This window comes from Cottoperca gobio, chromosome 1, assembly GCF_900634415.1.
Source record: "Cottoperca gobio chromosome 1, fCotGob3.1, whole genome shotgun sequence".
Classification (NCBI taxonomy): Eukaryota; Metazoa; Chordata; class Actinopteri; order Perciformes; family Bovichtidae; genus Cottoperca; species Cottoperca gobio.
This window is the reverse complement of record NC_041355.1, coordinates 16,528,082-16,548,270: the sequence shown is the minus strand read 5'-3', so window position 1 is coordinate 16,548,270 and position 20,189 is coordinate 16,528,082. Positions and strand designations below refer to the sequence as shown.

General features: G+C 42.2%; 1 protein-coding gene across 1 annotated transcript in view; it reads left to right on the top strand.

Moving 5' to 3' along the window:
- The window catches only part of LOC115019777 (adenylate cyclase 9), a 34,689-nt gene that overhangs the window by 5,468 nt on the left and 9,032 nt on the right, over positions 1-20,189 (top strand). Inside the window, exons 2-7 of the mRNA XM_029449404.1 lie at positions 13,454-13,653; positions 13,903-14,010; positions 14,237-14,511; positions 15,249-15,351; positions 16,449-16,666; positions 18,226-18,385. Of these exons, the coding sequence (XP_029305264.1) occupies positions 13,454-13,653; positions 13,903-14,010; positions 14,237-14,511; positions 15,249-15,351; positions 16,449-16,666; positions 18,226-18,385 (1,064 nt within the window). The remainder of the gene's footprint in view (positions 1-13,453; positions 13,654-13,902; positions 14,011-14,236; positions 14,512-15,248; positions 15,352-16,448; positions 16,667-18,225; positions 18,386-20,189) is intronic.

Sequence of the window (20,189 nt, the reverse complement as noted above, 5' to 3'; positions counted from 1 at the left end):
TTTGACACAGTTTTGTTTATAGAGAAATCAACATACCACTTCAGTAAGTGAGTAAATTGTCAGAATCACTACTGCTTTGTGTGTGAGACATAGAGACTGGAGACATTTGTTGAAGCGAGTTACTGAGAATGTACGAAATCAATGAACAGATCAGTTTTTGTAGGTGTTCATGATGTTAGTTTGCCAGAGATATGTCACACAACCAGAATACCTTCAGTTTTTATAAGACATCTTCCCTGACATCTGCGTCTCTTTCTCTTGGCGGACACTTTAAGTATCTTTCTACATTTATCATTCCTTACAGAATCTTTTATTGTGAAATATTACCATGAGTAATAAGATGAATCATTTGGTGTATTTTTGTTTATTTATTCCCCCACCTCTTTCTGTCCATTGCTTCCACCTCTTTCTCTGTCTCCTTTCCTTCCACGCCCCACATCTCTCCCTCTGCTTTTCCTCATCCTCGTGGTGTTATCACAATCATTGCCTCAGTCTCTCACCTGTCACCCAGGCCTGTACATGTGGTCTGTTGTGTAACACTGCTTTATTGCTGTCGGCCTGTCTTTAGTCGAGGCTTTGCTATAGATCCCCCAGCAGGCCGAGTGATTCGCTTCAGATAGCGTGCTTTCAACCATTCTCTGTCTGTTAGTCCCTAAATACCCAGCACCCAGCTCTCCTTTAAACAACAACAACTAAGCAAACACAGCTTTATTTGACCATGAATGCAGCCAGTAGAAAAAATACTGTAGTTTGTTAGTAGTCTTATCAGAAATGCACTGAATTGAAGTGATACACGTAATGGATTGTGAGGGGTGACACAGCGGAATACAATCCCCTGTCACAGAGCAGTACAGGACACGTAGACTATATTAACTGCCAAATCTCACACATCTGCTTATGTATTTAATATAAGATGCAGTCATGAGTCATACCGCAGTTGACAAATGCATTAAATATGCAGGTATGCAGTGGGGATTTTGAATTTGAACTGCCTAAAATAAGCAATATTTTAACAGTTTGTGCCAGTCACTCGGTAATGGACATTCTCACTCTCTTAGTCACGTTCTACTCTTGCCTACACTTCCTTCATCCTCTCTATTCCTGCAAGCTCTGTGTCTGTGTGTGTTGTGTGTTGTGTGTTGTGTTGTGTCACATCACATCTCACTCCCATTTATATCCAGTGAGACACTATGATGGACACACCCTCCGTTTCCCTGCTTTGCCTTGTACCTGAATGTCACTCTTGTCATCGGCTGCCCCTAGTCCTCCTGCTTGACTGCTCTAGTCTCCTCTGTGCTTCCCCATCCAGACCTGCCTTGTCTCTTTCTATTTCTTGTATGCAAACACACCCGTTTTCTACTGCAGGTGGTGAGGAGTGCAGTTTCCTGCCCTGGTATTTTGTTTAGCTGGTCTTTATGTCCTGCCTGTATCTGCTGCGTTAATGCCTTTTTAGGCTCCCCCTTGTTCAGCGTTGTGTTACAGAGCAGTATAACAGCATGTTGTATATCTGCAGACTCAAGGTTCGGACCTTGAATTACTCTAATGGTATCATAAGGTGGCACTGGCACCTTGTCACTTTCAGTCTGTGTGAGTCTGGAGGTGCTGTGTGAGTGTGTGCATATTTGTGTGTTTTCACGCACAAATAGGTGCTTGTTTGCATGTATCTTTATGTTTTTGTGTACAAACACGTCTATTCTTCCAATGCAGTGTGTTGCAGTGGAAAGTCTTTGCCTTCAGGCCGGTTAGTCTGTTCTAAATCAAAAGTGTCACCTAAACATGCAGCAGCCCCAGTGGGTTATGGGCTCTGCCATGCTACACTCTGGCTTTATCCACTGTTGTCTGCTAAAGGTAACATTTGAACTGTCTCATAGGCAAGTATCTCACTTCCATACCACCTCCATCAACATTTAGGTGGCTCTGTAGCTAGGTGAAGAACTCTGTTGTGAAAAGTGTGCTTTCCATTGCAAGAGGCCTAATGTGCTCGTCTATAGTTCTCTTGATTGGTAATTCCTACTGTGCAGATTTAAGTCTGTTAAAATCTCCCCTTTTCATCTTGTTTTCTCTTGCGGAGTCATGGAAATGTATTTAATAGGTGAAGATGTACAGTAATTTCTCTGATGGGGAAGTTTTTATTGAGGCTATGTAGGTAGATAGATATAGATATAAAGGAAACGCAAGGCAATATGAAAAGAAGACATTTTGACATGTCACAGTAGAACAAGCACAGGTATGGTGCATGCTGGTTCACTGTCACGCTGTCACGTCTTACTGGGACACTTGAATAGAACAGAGACATTGTTCATGTTATTAGTAATACATGTGCTTTTTCGACTATGACGAGTCACAATATCTGCTGTTAAAAAGTCATATTCTGTACGATCTACAGCCATGAGATTAGTTTATTAATTGATGAGCTGATCAACAGAAAATGATTTCGTAACAATAACCATTTAAGTCATTTTAAGGGACACATAGCAAATATTGAATGGTTCCAATACAATAATAAATGATGAATCAATGAATTAGGAATGTATAAATAATAAAGAAAGAATGAAAATAAAATAAAAATATATATGGAATTTAAAGACATCGGCATATAGATCGATAATGAAAATAATTGTTAGTTACGGCCTTAGTCTTTGGTAGATTTGAATTTGATTACAGAGCACAGGAAGGACAGGTGTAAAGAGTAACAGCGGAGACAGACGGCTGAAAGTTTGTTCTCTCTGCTGCAGTATAATTGTCTCACCTGTCAATGAGAGCCAAAGCGCTACATTGCCCATTCAAACAAAGTGTGTGTGTGTGTGTGTGTGTGTGTGTGTGTGTGTGTGTGTGTGTGTGTGTGTGTGTGTGTGTGAGAGAGATTTATCACTGAGAGGTGAGCACTGAGGGTAGAAAATAATTGAAGCTTTTTAATGTTGTTTTCGTGTTAAACTCCCTGTGTGCATGTTTCTCTGTCTCTCTCTTTCTTCTCTCTCTCTTCCTCCTCCTCGATGTTCTTGTCCTGCACTGTCACACACACCACCTTCAGTATGTCCCTCCTTCCTTTGTGTGCTCGTACATATCTCCTCCTGTGTCTCTGTTATATGTGCGTTTGTGCGAGAGCAATGCTCCTGTATAAAGTTGAGAAGAGCCAGTTGCCCAGAGGCCTCTGTGACCCAACATGGTGTTGTTTCGACCCCGCTACTCGTCCCTCATTGGCTTTTTTAGCAACGCTGCCACTACAAGGTTCAAAGATCAACTGTTATCACTTGACTAGGTGGTCTCGCAAGCATGTTAGTGTGTCTTTGTCTGCGTCTGGCTGTCGTTGTGTATGATGACAGAATAAAAAGAAAAATGTCGTCCAGTAAGAGGAGAGCTGAACATGTGAGATCAGAAGAAAGACGGAGGCCGGGCAGTAATTTACTGTTGAAGTAGAGAGGTGATAAAAGGGGACTCTCGATGTGGGATCATACATTGTGATTGTTGCAGTGGTAATCAGAAAGGTAACTGTTTTCTATCGACATTTTTACTATAACTTATTTCCCAAGGTCTGTAGAAGTCAATTAAAGAAGACCAGAGTTCATGTTTTATCAATGACTAATTCTAAACTGGACTTCATGTGACTTGATAGTGGTAACATCCCGGTTTTGTCAAATTCCCCTTGAATAATATCCTTGACAGCACCAGTGTTTTGCTACTTATGTGTGAATCAATTTAATTTACTGTATTTAGGATTCTGTGATGGCTGAGATAAATGTTTGTCACACAAGTTTGAGTTCCAGACAGGGTATTTTTCCTTCACAGTGTTTTGGACAATGCACACTGTGTGCATTGTCTGCACACAGATGACTTGTTACGCGCATTACTTACATAATGCAATATTATATTAGGTACATACTGATTCCATTATCATTAATATTATGTGTGTGTGTTCCAGACGACATAGATCCGACACTAAATCATAATTTAACAACCAGTAGCCAACGAACCAGCAGAGTATAAGGGGAGACCAGATGCACTGATAGCGGGAGTGTTCTGCAGACAGCCTTCTGTCTTCTCTCTCTCATCTCCCACCCTCTATCCTAATAGACCTGTAATAACACTTTGTGTCATGCTCTGCATCGCTCTCTCTTAGAGGATCTGTCAAACGCTCATTCTCTCTCCCACGCAGTCGTCTAATCAGCTTTCTTTTATTCATCCACCCCACACATTTCACAAGAAGTTTGTCATTCCAATTGCTCAAGAATGTGTGGAGTCATGTGTGTGGGTGTGTGTGTGTGTGTGTGTGTGTGTGCGTGTGTGTGTGCGTGTGCGTGTGCGTGTGTGTGTTCAGTGTTGATAAGCGTGCCCAACCCTGTCCTAGTCTGATTGCATGTGTAGTACACACACACACACACACACACATACACACACACACACACACACTTAATCTTTAACTTGTCTACTGGCAGTTTGCTGTCAATGTGTTACATTTTTCTATTTTTAGAAGAAGCTCATTTTGTAATTAAGTAAATCCCAAACAGATGAGTCACCTGCTTGTATTGTGTTTAAACTTTTTGACAGGTTGCTCCAGTTCCAGCGTGTGTCTATTTCGTGTGTGATAGAGACCAAAGGTTTGGAAGTTGTCAGGCATTCAATGAAGAACTACATAACCGTGTGTGTGGATGCATTCACTGCCTGGTGCTGTTTTATTACAGACAAGATGACATGCATTTTGTTCACTGGCGCCACGCTGCAGTAGTTTTTACACTGGGAGTGAAATGTGAACCTTTTAAAATAAACCAGCAAATATTTAAACATTAAGTAGATATTGATAAAGGTGGCATGCATAAACACTCAAGTCGTGTGAAAACACAATAAAGATCAAATGCTCTGTCAGTGTGGCCTTTTTCTTTGGCAATATACCTTTAAGTCCACAGCGAACAATACAGATTATGGATGCATGGCCGATACGATAACCAATAATTACCTGCTTCTGATGGCTGATAGCGATAAGATAACCAATTATTTCATATTGCTTCAAATGCTGCACAGTCCTAATGATTGCCTTCCTGGGGGCGAAGGCCTATCCGACACGCCTGTCATACTGTTACTAATTGACCGGCTCATACAAAATGTACGAGTCAGAGTAGCAGGGGTCAAGAATCAAATGAGTTTGCGTGTGAGTATGGGTCAAGGCCGGGTCATGGCTTTCTCAACTTGATTTTGAGTTTGAACACATGGGGCCACATTAATATTTCCCATTTACCGGCTATTTATTCTGTATTTTGTGTGTAATATGACAACTGTTTAAAATTCCACTTTTGCGACAGCTGTATGTGCCAGTGTGGCAACAGCAGCTGGTTGTCTCTGCTGCCCTGTGTGTTTGTGCGTGTGTATGCGCCAACTCAAGTATGCTGGAGTGCTGCTGTGTTAAACGGCTGTTCTGAATAATAGATACAGAGTGCGGCCTCAAGCCTGTTAAAAAATCCATGAGCTTCCTTTGCGCTGGTTTATATACCTAAAGAGCTAATAAGGGAGAGAAAGAGAAGTAATAGCCAATGTGGGGGAAAGTAAGGATGAGATTTAGGCAATCATAAACCCAATATTTCTCAGCATAAGCAAGACAATAACTCTAATGGAGGACAGTGCTTTAACTGTTTATTCTTACCTTCCCCCATGATGTCTGTGAGACTTCATTGGAAGTCACACCCTGTAGTGAATGTCTAAAAGGAAGGTTTCACCACTTTCCCTTAACCTGCCTACTTCAGTCAATAATTTCCTCTGTTTCCCAGTGTGCCCTTTGGTCTCAAAGAAGCAACATGAAGTTATTTTGTTCAGTATTTGTATGTGGAGAATAACAAAGGGGGAGCTAGTCAGAGCTAGCGAGTTAGTATCTCCAATAAAGGAGGATTGTGGGGTGTACACCCAACATTACTGCTTACAATATATTTTGCGATTGAATTACATGCAGTTCAATTGAGAATATTTTGATAGATCTTTCTATCTGAGTAAGTTAGTGAGACAAGCAATGACCCCTTTTTTTTTAAAGACCTGAAGCTAATGCGCTGTATGTAAATGTAGCATTTGGCACAAAACATCTGAGATTTCTGTCTAGAAATGTAAGTACTGGCCTGCATTAGTCAAGTTGTACTATAAACAGCATGTAAAGCGCTGCTCCCTGGTGGTCTGTGGAACGGGAGAGTTGTGTGACATTCGAGGGAAGAACAGAGGAGGGAGGGAGCAAGGGAAGAAGAGGGCAGAAGATGCAGCATATTTTCTGGTCATGACCCATTCCCAAGGATTTCCCACAGTCCAGTTTAGGGCAGCGTGGGAGGTACGTGTGTGTGTGTGTGTGTGTGTGTGTGAGTGGTCGACAAATCCATGGGGTACGGAAGAATGAATCACGCCATGCAACGATTGTATGACTCAAATGAGACCATACAATTCAAGTGTGTTTGTGCAGTCCTAACGTATATGTCACACAAAGAGAAGTATAATAATAATAATAATAATAATAATAATAATAATAATGCACTGTTAAATTATCAGCGTGCTTAGAGTTCATTTGTGACCATGTGATTGCACATGCATGAAACAAAGTGACGTGTCAGTCGTCATTGGCGTCCCCTTTTTCAGAGGGACCAAGGTTGGTCGTTTCTTGCTCAAGGACTGTCCTCTGCCGCTGAGCGACAGCCTCCCCGAGAGAAACTCTGAGCCTATTTGAAGTGAGACTCAAAAATGCCTTTTAACAGCTGTGTGTGTGTGTGTGTGTGTTTGTCAGTGTGACGCAGTGACAGTTGGAGTGCGTCACTGTTCCTGTCAACCCACTGCACTACATGTCACATACTTGTAGGATCTTCTGGCGGAAGAGCCATTAACAAACAAGATGGTGAATGATTAAAATCAGGATGTATGTATTCTTGAACCATTTTGCCGTCACTAGTCAAATATAATGTTAGTGGAAAATAACAGGAAAACAGGAAGAGAGAGGGGGACGACTACAATTTGGGTATCATTTAGATTTGGTCAATTCTGCTTATCATTCTGCTGTTTTTGAATCCTCGTTCCAATTCTTTTCATGTCGTTTGATCACTAAATCAAATATGTATGAGGTCAAAAAACCTTTACTTTGACCAGATTTTTTGGCAGCAATAAATCTTCAAGCGGTGTTTCTCATTGTGTTCCAGACTTTTAGTCCTTTTGATATTGGTCCCAGCTAGAACAAGTTCTGGTTACCCTGCTCTACCCCAGGGATGATGTGACAAAAGTCTTGTGTTTGACCCAAACATAGAAATTCTGATTCACTAGGCTGCCAATAGAGGCTTTATTAAACCCCCAGAGAATGATTGGAGAAGTGGAGGGAAAAAAGAAAGGGAGGAAAGAAGAGGGAGCGAGTGAGGAACTCCCCAGACGAAAATAATGGCACAAAAGAGAGAAGGGAGGAGGGAGGGATGGATGGATGGATGGGAGAGAGGAATGGGAGCGTATTTGAAGGAGGATCGTGTGAGAGCCTCGTCCCTCGGTTCCATCAGCGTGTCCAAATATGGAGGCAACTGCTATTGCACAAGGCCTGTTCTCAAGACCCGCCACTGACCAGGGAGAAAACTGGAGGGTAGAGAAGGGAGGAGAGGGGTAGAAAAAAAGGAAGACTGCTGGGAGAAGGTTTAAGTGAGAGGAAGATGGGTACAAAAAATGAGAGAACATGACAGCAGAGACAAGACAGAGTACCTACCAAATTGATAGTGAGAGGTTTCGGTAGATGTACGGTTTGGCAAGACGAAAGAGAAAAAGTTGAAGGAGAAGTTGGACAGTGGGAAGGCCAAGTCTGCGAAAAGGGAAAACAAGATGAAGTCTATTTTTAGTGCCGGAGTTGTTTATTTTCTGACTGTTCCAAGCAGATGAAAGTGAAGAATGAGAGAGAAGGTTAGATGAATCTCAAAGAGAGAAGGGGAAGTTAGGCCACTGCCTGCCTTAAGTTGTATTTTTCTGCTTCAGTTTTGAGGTTAAGTTGCTTTGATGCTTAATCAGTTTGAGTAACTGTGTGCTAAGGGTCTCTCTTTGTCTCCCTCTGTCTCTCGTAGTCACACACGTGTTCACTTTTCTGTGTGTGGGACCTGAGGGGAGCAAGCGACCTTTGGGTCACGAGGGAGGGTTTTGATCATGTGCTTGGAAGCCGCCATAAGGTCAAAGTTCATTTGTCAGGAAGTGCAGAGTCCGAATTGGGACGGCCCAGAGGGGACTGTCTGAAATGTCAGCTTTAGTCTGAAACGTTCACCCAGACACTCTCACAGGGAGACTGCTGAGCAGGGTCTGGGTGTGTGTGCGCTTTTACACATTTTTGAGTGCGTTCATTCATGTGTGAGTTTGCACTAAAACCTTTTAAAGGAATTGTCTTCTTGGAGATTGAGAGTGTGAGTGTGTGTGTGTGTGTGTGTGTGTAGGCACGCAAAGCTGTGCAATCATTTACCACATTTTCAGTGTGAGGGAAACACTATGTTGGTAACAGCAGATGTGCATTGTAGGCCTGCAACTATTGACGATTTCCATAATTAATTCATCTTATATTGCCCCCGCTTGTTTTCTGGTTAACTTCTAGTTTATTCTCGATGTTGTCAGCAAATAGTGAAAAAGACCCATCACAATTTCCCAGAGCCCTTTAGATAGATAGTCCAAAACCAAAGCCAAATAGTTTTTAACAATGATATTATATAGAGAAAAGCAGCACATGTTTGAACTTTCTGCTTAAAAAAATATTTAAATGTTTATGGTAATTATTTATCTAAATTTTGTGTTGATCCAGGAATTTACCAGATGGTTCAGCAGAGTGTTTGAATCAGTGCAGTGTAAGTGAGTTTGGGAGTGTGTTCATAGGAGAGTCATTTTCAGGTGTGTGTGTGTGTGTGTGTGTGTGTGTGTGTGTGTGTGTGTGTGTGTGTGTGTGTGTGTGTGTGTTTGTGTGTGTGTGCGTATGGTCTTCGGGTGTACATGTGGAATGTGACGACTCAGCTACGCTTCCTCTCCATTGATCCTTTTGTTCATTCATTCATTCATTCATGTGTTTACACCCTTTATATTTGGTCTTGTAGAAGTGACTGTGCGTGGTGTGCGTGGTGTGCGTGTGTGTGTTTGCACTTTGTTAGTAATTTCTAATAAATGAGGATATGTGGGGCACAGGAGATCACTCTGCAGTGCACTCCTTGGATGAGTCATACTCGCAGGTAAGTGTGTGTGTGTGTGTGTGTGTGTGTGTGTGTATGTGTGTGTGTGTGTGTGCGCGTGTGTGTTTTCTCATAAACACTATATCCTTTTGGGGGCTATATCCTTTTGGAGAGTGTGGGTTGTATGTGCGCTCTACATACCTACACACACACACAAACAACCGAATTAGTCGAACAAAAATGTACATTTATTTACACGAGAGGTGTTTATTGCAGAGTTTTTGCAGCACAATACATGGTCGATGTTTTTCATATTACATTTTGCGCACATGGAATTTTCAAATAAATCATTAAAGACACAATAAACACTTTTATTATACTACAAATTATTGTAGTTGTTGACTAATTCACCTATCCATTGGTGATAATGTAAAGGAAATACCTAAATAAATGAGGGGATGAAACAACAAATGCAGACAGGCGGGGCTTACAGAGTTGTCTCATTAATAAGAAAGTGATGGGTATCGTTTTCTGCTTACCATTTTCTGTAAGGCTGCCTGACAGAGGTCTGCTGTATGAAGTGGGTATATATATATTAGCGCTCATTTGTGTATGTGTATGTGTGTGCACCTACAGATGTCTCTTTTGTGTGTTGTTTCTATTTGTGTTTCAGTGAATGTGCAGTATAGGGCTTCAAAAGTTTGCACATGTGTTATCACTTCCCTGCACCGCTTCCAATCTGATCTGATCCCACATAGAGTACCAGCATCTGTTGCCTCATTGCCTCTGAACCAGTTGAACAAAAAAATCGTATTCTCTAGCTTTAAAGGTCTAATGTTTACAGACATCTAACTGTGGTACGTTGTGTGGCAGCAATGCACATAAAGAGTGTAAAAAATATAGATGGAAATCACTGGAGCTCTGGAAAAAATAAATGGCAACCATGGGTAACGTGTTAAGATGATGAGTCATTTGCATGTTTTGCTCATGTTGTCACTCATAGTTTAGGTTGTGTTGAGTCCTCAGGTCTGCCCGTGTGTATATGACTACATACAAATGGTATGGGCTTTTCTTTGTCTCGATGTGTGTGTTTGTATGTCGGTGTGTATTCTATTTTGTTGTAGTAATAAACTGTCCTCAGCTGAACCCTCTCTGCTCCAGCCAGCTGGTCTGAATAAATCAATAAAAACAATTGAGCTGCATTGAGACTTTGGAGTGCTGGTGTCAGTTTCTTTCCCAGAGTGCTGCTTTTAAAGAGCCTGGAGAGGATCAATACACAAACACACACATGCAGAGTTACACACTTTGTGTTTCAATAACTTTGGCTGCACAAACTCAGAAGTAAAGGATGAGCTCTGTTACTGTATGCCGTAGAGTTTTGATAAACACACAGAAGATACAGTGGCTCTCTATTGTCTAGAAAGCAGTTGGCGCACACACACACACACACACACACACACACACACACACACACACACACACACACACACACACACACTACTGTGCGGTTGGCGGTGAGAAAACTTTTTTCAGCGTCGATTATATCAAGCCTTTAAACGCCTTCACAATTCAAGGCCTGTTTTAGAGTTTAGAGTGGGCTGTTGATAAAGTTAGAAAGCTGAAATGGAAGTAGACAAGGAATGTGGGTTATGCGAGGCATGCTAAACTCAGTGACCTTCAAAGTACTCTCGGTCTCTTCCTCCCCCTCGCCATCTCTTCACCGTTTGACACTCTGCTTTCGCTATCTGCTCTGTGTCTGTGTTTCTTACTGCTCAGCATTTCACCTCTAATGCATGCTACAGTAAGAAGGAAGAGCCCACAATAAGTGTCTGTAGTCATTATCTTTTACTGAACAGTTTTTAATTATTCATCTGTTGTTAATCATTTGAGGTTCTTTTGTCACGTCACTTCGGGGGTACACAACTCTTGCCTCCGAGCTAGTGGACGGTAAAGAGCAGCAGGGAACCTTTGCGTGACAGTGTGTGTGTGTGTGTGTGTGTGTGAGAGTGGGTCCAGATCTCATAAATGGCCTTTGTCGCCCGCTTGGCAAAGGACTGAACCCCTAAGTTAGGGCTGTTGTTGGCCTACAGGCTGAGGATGTCTGCCAAGTGGACACTGTCCCAGGGCACGGAACAAGAGACACTGTGCTTCCAGAGTCCCAAGATAAGTTCATTGTTAGTTACGCATTCATAACTAATTTTATTTATGCAGACAGGGAAGCAGAACAGAAAGCTGTGGTGAAACTCAGTCATGCCCATTTGTTCCACATTGACAAACTTAACCTCTGCATGTTGATTAACCCTTATCCGTGAAACAATCATACACTAAATCATTATGACGGCTACCATTCATTATTTCCTTTATAGATTAATCTGCCGCTTATTTTTTCTCGATTAATCATTAGGACTATAACGTGTCAGGATGTCAGAAATAATGTCCATGTGAAAGATGTCCATCCCAGTTTCTCAGAGTTCAAGGTGGTGTTATTAAATGTCTTGTTTTGTCACTCCAAAACCCAAAGATATTCAGTTAAATATGATATAAAACAGTTTGTAAAACAGTAAAAATGTTAATACATCCAGTGTGTGTGTGTGTGTGTGTGTGTGTGTGTGTGTGTGTGTGTGTGTGGCAGATTCACAAAAACTATTTGCAAATATTCTGTAGTACACAAGCCGACTTATGAACACGCCCACTCAGCATCAGACTGACGCACATGCTTTCACATATGGGTCGGATGCTCATCAGTCACACTTACGCAGGTTGACACATCATCGCATATCTTTCGCTTCTTCTGTTGAATAAGAAAATAGATGTCGGTTAACATGACAAACAGTACAGTCGGGTCGTGAGGATCTTTCTCTATTTCCTTAAAAAGCATTTCTTCACACCATGCATCAAAGGGACCAGAGTTCAACGTTAAATATTCTTGTGTCAGAGAGGGTCGCATCAAATAGAGAAAGAAGGATAGAAAGAGAAATACTGACACAAAAGTGACGCACTCCAATAGAAATTTTATGTGTCTCTTGTATATCCGATATTTTTAAATGTTATTTCCCCAGCCGCTCGGGCTCATTTATGCCAGATAATTTCCAAACTAAAGAAAACCCAACATCTCCAGGGTCCATGCAAAACTGTAGATTGTAAAATGGAACTCAATAAAAGCTACATTTTACACAGTTTGGGCTTCAGTTGCAACTTTCTTACACTATGAGTAACACATAACATTAAGAGAGAATACACAATATTTAATTTGCAAAACATGTAATGCTTTTGTCATTTAGAAAGGATCTGAGGTCTTCGACATACCTGAGCTGGGTATGCATTAATACAGTATATTTGTCCTGGAGGTCCTTATCTCACATACTTCAAAGCTCACTGTTGCAGGACTCGGCTGCAGTAGGGTTGCTCCAAAAACACAGAAGTAGTGTTGAAAATTTGCTTCAGTGTGTGTTGTAGGGAAAACACATGCCAATAGAGAAGGGGTGTCAAACGAGGGGTCCTTTTTTCGGGAGTATATAGTGTACATAACAATGAAACGTAACACCAGCAATCGGTTCGAGTCAGGGAGCCCATAAAGACTTCCCGAAGCAGGTTCGTTTATGGCCTACAGTTGCTCCTCCAGTCATCACCCTGCTAACAAGGTTAGCACGTTTAGCTGTTTGAACAAAGAGGCCAGCTAGCCGGGTTACTGTGTGTTTGAACAGGCTGATAGCGGCTGGCTGTGAGCCACTACTCTAATCCACTGTTTGTATATTTCCTTGTTGGCCCTACACGAGTGTGAACATGGCCAGAGCTCTGGCCTGGTGTGCAAACATAGTCTGTGAAACACCCCGTGTTGCATTACCACCTGCTTGTCAGCGTGTGGGCATCAACAAGTGGCTGATGAGGCAAAAATATTTTCATGAATCATTCTGTCACTCAGAAGTTACTGTGAGAGTTCAAGTCAGATTTAGTCTCATCAACAGTGTTTACTGCACAATGGTATGAAACAAAGAACAACAAGCTAATTATAGCATCTTTGAAGCCGGTACCAGAACGTTAGATATTTGTACTTGATCTTTGTCTTAAGGCTTGACTTATTGTGTCAGCACTGCAACATGCAGCAATCTTCACATGAGAGGATTTGTTGCCCGGTTTGTCATAAACAAATTGCTCATTACTTTGTGGTGGTCCAGCCCCTTGTGTTGTTGAAACGATTGCGCACACAGTGTCACCGTCAACAATGACCTATTTTCTTTTTTCACCCGTCATTGAAAGTCAAACCAAGAAAAAGATGAAAATCACGATGATGAGGTTCTGAGGGACATTTTGTTGTTTGTGCTTCTCCTCAGGGCTGAAAACCTACCTGATCTCAGGAAGGAAGTTTGAGCTAGATGCGCAGTGTGGCTGTTCTCAAGTGGGACTGCCGGGCGGAGATTCTGTCGGGGTCAGCATGTCCTCCTGTCCTCAGCCCCGCGCACCGGACCTCATCCCTGGGGGAGCACAGGCTGCTGAGCCCCTGCTGCCTCACCAACCTCCAGACAGGATCAGGGTAAGTTAGTCAAAACAAAAAAGGTTGAGGGTTTAACTTAAAGACCTCTACTGTTCATTCTGTAATGGTTTCTGTTAGTTTCTTAAAAACTGTTGCAATATTTCACATTTTCTCACACCTATATAACTCAAATTAGACCTACACATCCTGGTATTTTGCCTAAAAAACATACACTCCTTCCTATCTAAGTGTTGTTTTATCTCAAAGTGCTTGTGTTTGATATGTTTAACTGTCCTTTTGTCTCTCTAGCCTCCCTGTGTGTCCCGTAGTGGGGTCTTGTCCTCAGGGGCAGAGCAGGGTGATGATGTGGCTGTGCTGAACGGGTGCCAGGAGGAGCACAAGAACAGCAGTGCCAAGGTACAACACACACACACACACACACACACACACACACACACACACACACAGTAACAGCAACAGTGCATTTGTCAAGCACTCCTTTAAGCATTTGTCCCTGTCCTGCCCTGAGTCCCTCCCTCTTTGTGACCCTTTTCTTTGCTCCTCTGCTTCTTCTTCTCCTCCATCTTCTGAATCTTGTCCCTCTCTTCTTGTTTGTCTTCTTCACCTTCTCCTCCCGATCCAGTTCATCCCAGGTCAAAGCCCCAGAGCAGCCAACGGTCTCCTGAGTCCCCCGCTGGAGGACCCAGTGCGAGCCAGCCAGAGCTCCCTGTGCGACATGCTCCAGGAGAAAGAGAAGAAGACCAGCACGAGCACGGGGACTGGAACCAGTCTGGGCATGGCAGGCGGCACGGGGGCCGGGGGCACGGGAATGGACCACTCGGCTCTGATCCAGCTACGTGCCAAGAACTTCAGAGAAAAGAGTGACGCTCACTTTGTGGATGTTATCAGGGAGGACAGGTGAGCAAAGAGGTTGAAAGTCAAATGTATGAACTGATAACACTCGAGGGTTATGGATTTATTTGTGATTAGGGTGATACAGTGAGAAGTGGTGAAGGGATCCCTTTGGTCATGAATAACATAATCTCATGTTTATATATTGGAACTTTCTAAATGAGTAAACAATATAAACACCTCTTTACATAATATTTACACTCTCAAGGTGTGTGTATATCCTCACCAGTTGGGTTCATTCATAGCATTAGATATATACATTCACTCTCACATTTTACATCTCTTCAGAGTGTCAAGAAACACACAGACAACTATGCAAACTCGACCCCGAAAGGCCTCAGGGGACTATACTTAAAAGTATAAAACAGTTTGCAACACTTATTGACATATGATAACTTGATAACTCTACATTCGGAGGCCATAGAATAGACTGCACCAGAGTACTGCTGCGTACAAATATGTTAAAAGAATTGTACCAAGGGGTAAAACGAACCAGAGTATGATCCAACTGGACTAAGCAATGCAGGGTTGAAAACTCCCTTAAAGCAAAGGTCACAGGTTGAGGTAGTTCCAAAAGTAAATACATTGGCAATGTCTGTCCATTTTGTAAAGGAAATGTTTATTTTTCAGAACTATTTGATTTCCAAAGGATCATACTCTCATGCTGTACTATCCATAAAGGCACAACATGCCCCCTAAAAAACACATTCCTTTACATTTTGTTTGGTTTCTCTGGTTCACAGTCTGATGAAGGACTACTTTTTCAAGCCACCCATCAACAAGATCAGCCTCAATTTCCTCGAGAGACCTCTGGAAAAGGCCTATCGCAGCAGCTACAAGGAAGAGGTACACACACACACACACACACACACACACACACACACACACACACACACACACACACACACACATCCTCCCTATAAAAACATTGATATTGACTGTTTTCCTGACCTGTCACTGGAATGATATGCTTCATCACTTCCTTACTTGGAATTTACCTTAAAATAGTTTCTGGACTTTCCTAATTTTCCTATTGTCAGGATATTTGTCAAGTACACGGATGCAAAAAAAAGCACAAACACATATAAAAAAAAATCTCACATAGAAACTACGGATTGAGAGACACATGGTCCTGAGACAAACAGGCGGGTTGTAATACATGTAGGGGGCTGAGACAGTGTGCTTTGTGCCTGTGTGTGTCAGACTGAGTATGCATGTGTTTGTGAGTGAAGGGGGCAGGGGTTGTTACAACGTTTTCTTTCCCCCCTGTTTCCCAAATCTTATGCCACATTACTGCCACACACAGTGTCACACACACAAGGACCTGTTCCACTTGGCCTGCATTGACCTCACAGGCTTGCAGCCCCCTGCTGTTACACCGGTGTTACTACAGAGCTCAACACTAAGTTCACGTCATGCAAATCTACAGCGATTTCATGGACACAATAACTCATGCATCCTTCTATATAGACATTATCAACTGCGTTCAGTGAAATTTAACCAAACAAATAAAACAACTACATTTTGCACGTAAACTAAAAAGCTTTTGAAATGTTTTTACCTGTAGAAAAGATGTTAGTTTTAGTGTTTCTCTACACTCTGAAATAACACTTTATACAGCCACCTTTTATCACCGTAGTTCTTTACTATGATAACATTATAACTATACATAACTTCTTAACTTCAGTTTAGTTTGTTTATTTATTTTTTACTCTTTTAAAAACAGAAGGATAAATAAACAGAATTAATCTTTGGAAGTTTATTGTGTATACATTGATAATAGTCAGATGAGCGCTGTTTAAACTGAGCTGGTATATTTTAGGTAGACACTCAAAGGAATGTAAACCAGCGGTGTATGTAGTGTCAGGAATTTTCTCAGGCAGGATTTCTGATAACTTTGAGCCACTGCTTCCCCTCCGTTTCACATCCCTCTTCTCCTCCAGGTGAAGAACCAGGTGCAGGTGCAGACATTTGCGAGCTCCACCTTCAGCTCCTTCCTGGATGTTCTCCTCAGCTGTTTTGTCTTTCTGGCCCTGACACTGGCCTGCTTCCTCCCACCTCTGGTGAGCCCGGCCACTGTGGGCCCTCCGGCTCCTGCTGCCCTGGCCGTGGCTCCCCTGGCTGGCCTGTTGGAGCTGGCCTCCCTGGTGCTGTCCATACGGTGAGGAGGCTGTCTGTGCCTGTGCTTTGGTGTGTGGGAGTGCACACACATATTTTGTATCAAACAGGGTTTGATACAAAATATGTTTTTTTTAAGGACAATTCAACCCTATTTATATTAAATAATACAATTGTGGTGTTAAACTTTGTACATTTTTGCGAAACAAAATGACATGCTTTTCCTAAAATATATTCATAGTTCCTATTATTCCTATAATAACATAATAATAATTATAATTATAACATCCCTATTTCCTGGCAGGATGGAAAAGCGTCTGAAATGTAATTTAGGTTTATGTTGTTGTCGGTGCTGTGCCACCAGGGCCCAATCATATCTAATTGTTTTTTTTAACAAAATGAACTGCTTGGTTGGATTAAAAGCCTGTATCTCTTGGGCCTCAGTGGCAAAATATTGAAAACCACTGATAGGCCATCCCATAGCACCACAGCTCTTCACTGGAACCAAAACAAATGATTTTATGTGGTTGTTGGTTTGGCTCCCACACAATGTATTCACTTCACTGGTGAGATTTGACTGGCTCATGTCCAGTTTCTTGTGAAAGTCCAGTATTGGCTGAGAAGTTGGCACGGTGACGTCCTGGTACCAGGTAGAGTTCCAAACCTGTCTCCTCGGGAGTTTCCAGTATTTAAAGTACTTGTGTATTTTGAGGTGCGTTTTATAGTTGTAGATGAACATTTGAAAATGAATTCATTTTCTCTAATTGCCATGCAAAAAATGTGAAATACATTTTAATCTTCTAGCTTGGACTTGGACCACTAGTTGTGTTTTAATTTGGGACGCTCCGATCCGATACTGATATTGGATATCGGGCCGTTACTGACTCAATTAGCTGGGTCGGGTATCTGTGACAATGGGGCCGATTTACATCTGATTACATGTGAGTGGACTACGACCGCATAGCTGAGTGACCTAACAACAAACATGTCAGCTGTTGGGAGGTATTTTCACGGCTATTTTATGTCTAAAATTAAATGTCTCCGGATATTTTGTTTTCCAAAGTTAGGAAAGGAATGTTTAACTCTAGCCTGATGTTGCCTTACACGTAAAAGAATGATCCCAGTCACCCAAAGCCCAGGTATCAGTATCAGTTTTATTAATGTGTCTTTAATCAACGACTGATGTGAGTCTGCTTCAGTTGGTCCCTGCCTGAACAGGAAGATGTCTCGGGGTGAAGTGAGAGATAATATGTTTTTCTTTACTCTGTTTGGTGTGTGACTTTGTTTTTGTTAGTTCAGCTTCTAATTTCGGTCTCATTTTGTATGAACTGATATTGCTTTGAAGTTGTGCTGCTGGAAACTCATCCTCTGTTATCTCCTCCAACAATTTGTCCTCTCCTCTCTCCTCTCCTCTCCTCTCTCCTCTCCTCCTCTCCTCTCCTCTCCTCTCCTCTCTTCTCCTATCTCCTATCTCCTATCTCCTATCTCCTCTCCTCTACTCTCCTATCTCATCTCTCCTCTCCTCTCCTCTCCTCTCCTCTCCTCTCCTCTCTCCTATCTCCTCTCCTCTCTTCTCTTCTCCTCTCCTCTCCTCTCTCGCAGTATGGCCTTCTATCTGGAGGAGGTGATGAACTGTACCCGCTCCCTGCTCCTGGTGGTCTCTGGATGGGTCCCCCGCCACGTGATTGGGGCTGTGTTAGTCTCACTCCCTGCCATCTCTGTCTTGTCCCACCTCACCTGTTGCGTCCACTTGCCCCTCCAGGTAAACAAGTCTGTTGGTGGGTGGTAGGATAAAAACTGGAAAGGGCTGTGTGCGAATGAGACAAAGGGAATAAACGGTCCTGTAAGTGGGCACTGTGTGTCCATCTCTGTCTGAAGATAAATGAGCTTCAGATCACACAGTTTGCAGCTTGGTTGATGAACGGTTTGGTGTCTTATATATATAATATATATATATAATTTATAATAGATAGTCAATTAGGAGAATTAACCAGAATTATAGTAATACTTTTTAAGTTAATTTGAATGATTTTAAGTTAAACTAGAATGGCAGACCTGCGCCAAGCCCAGTGGTGCATTCATTTGCTCCTCAGATGGTCCGCATTTCCTTCGGTGTGTTCATGAGCTTTAAGTCGTAATGTGTAAAAAACATGGACGCCACAATGCCCCATGTCGCATTGTTAACGAAAGTGAAAAATCATTTATGTATCCACCCCGTGATTCAAATCCGCTCCAAAATGTAAAGTGTTCTTCCTTAGCCCATGCTACACCCTTCCACCAAGTTTCATGAAAATTGGGCAAGTAGCTTTTCCGTAATCCCGCTGACAGACAAACGGAACCAATTTAGCCGAAGCCATAACCTCCCCTCTGGCAGAGGTAAATATCAAACAGATGCTGCTGCGGCTCTATATCTGTCACTGCCTCTGCCTACTCTCAGTGGAACTCTGCTGTTACAGGGGCTACTGCTAATTGTGGTAATGGTACTGCGAGTGATTTCCAAGCTACAATGGTTTGCCCTAGCTGATATCTCTAAGCCAAAGTAAGCAGAAAGGAGTCGAGCGGTTTGAAACCTTGCCCGCGGTGGTCTGAAGCCAGAGATCCTTGGAGACCAGCAGAGCCGTTAGCTGGCATTAGCCCTGATAGGAACTGTAGAAGGAAAACAGCTAGGAGGCTGCAGGAGGCTTCGCCTGTGGACCTTGGCACCAGAAATGTTGACATTTCTTCTTCTCTGAGTCCTGCATGTGAGAAGATTGAGAGCAGCCATACTTCACAGTGTTTCTGTGCTGTTTTGAGTCAAGGCTATATCCAGCTCTGTATAAGTTTTATTCTCTCTTTCCAGCTTTGAGCCAACGGCTGCTCGCAAGATGTGTGATGTTTTGATATCTTGTTTTTCAGAGATTTCCAACTCCCCATTTGTCTATCCGTTTCTCCCCCACCCTGCTCCGCCTCTCCCCTCCACTCTCTCCATCTCTCTGAGGCTTGCAGATCAAAGTGGTAGTCTCAGGGAGGGTTGTTAATTAGACATGCAGTTTTCTGGACTTTAATGCCTTTGAAGATATAAGACCCAATAACAGCATCGCTGGGAGAGAGGGAGGACGTGTAGGGATGACAGGGGAAAAGAAGTTATCCTGTCAATATAATCATTACCAACCTGTGAATGTCACCAAATGACTACTTGCTGTCTCATGTGTGTTTGTGTGAATAGATCCATGTATATATCAGAAGGCACAAATCAGCATGGATTTACAGTTTGCATTAAATGCGTCATAGTAAATAGTTACTTCCTCTCCTTTTCTGACCTTGAAAAATATTTCCTTGTATTTGATATATGAAGAGGATTTTTTGCAATGTTTATGTATTGAATTAGTTGATATTGCATTTCCCATCTAAACGTTATATACCAGTTAAATGACTTGCAGATAAACGACATAAACAATCGTACAAATCTAAAACGTTTTGTTTTGCATTAGCGTGAAAGAAGTGATTGTACTTGTTTTAGACAGAAATGCTTATTTCACACTGTTAATCCAAGCTAAAGTTTTAACCATGTACCAATATTCCTTTAC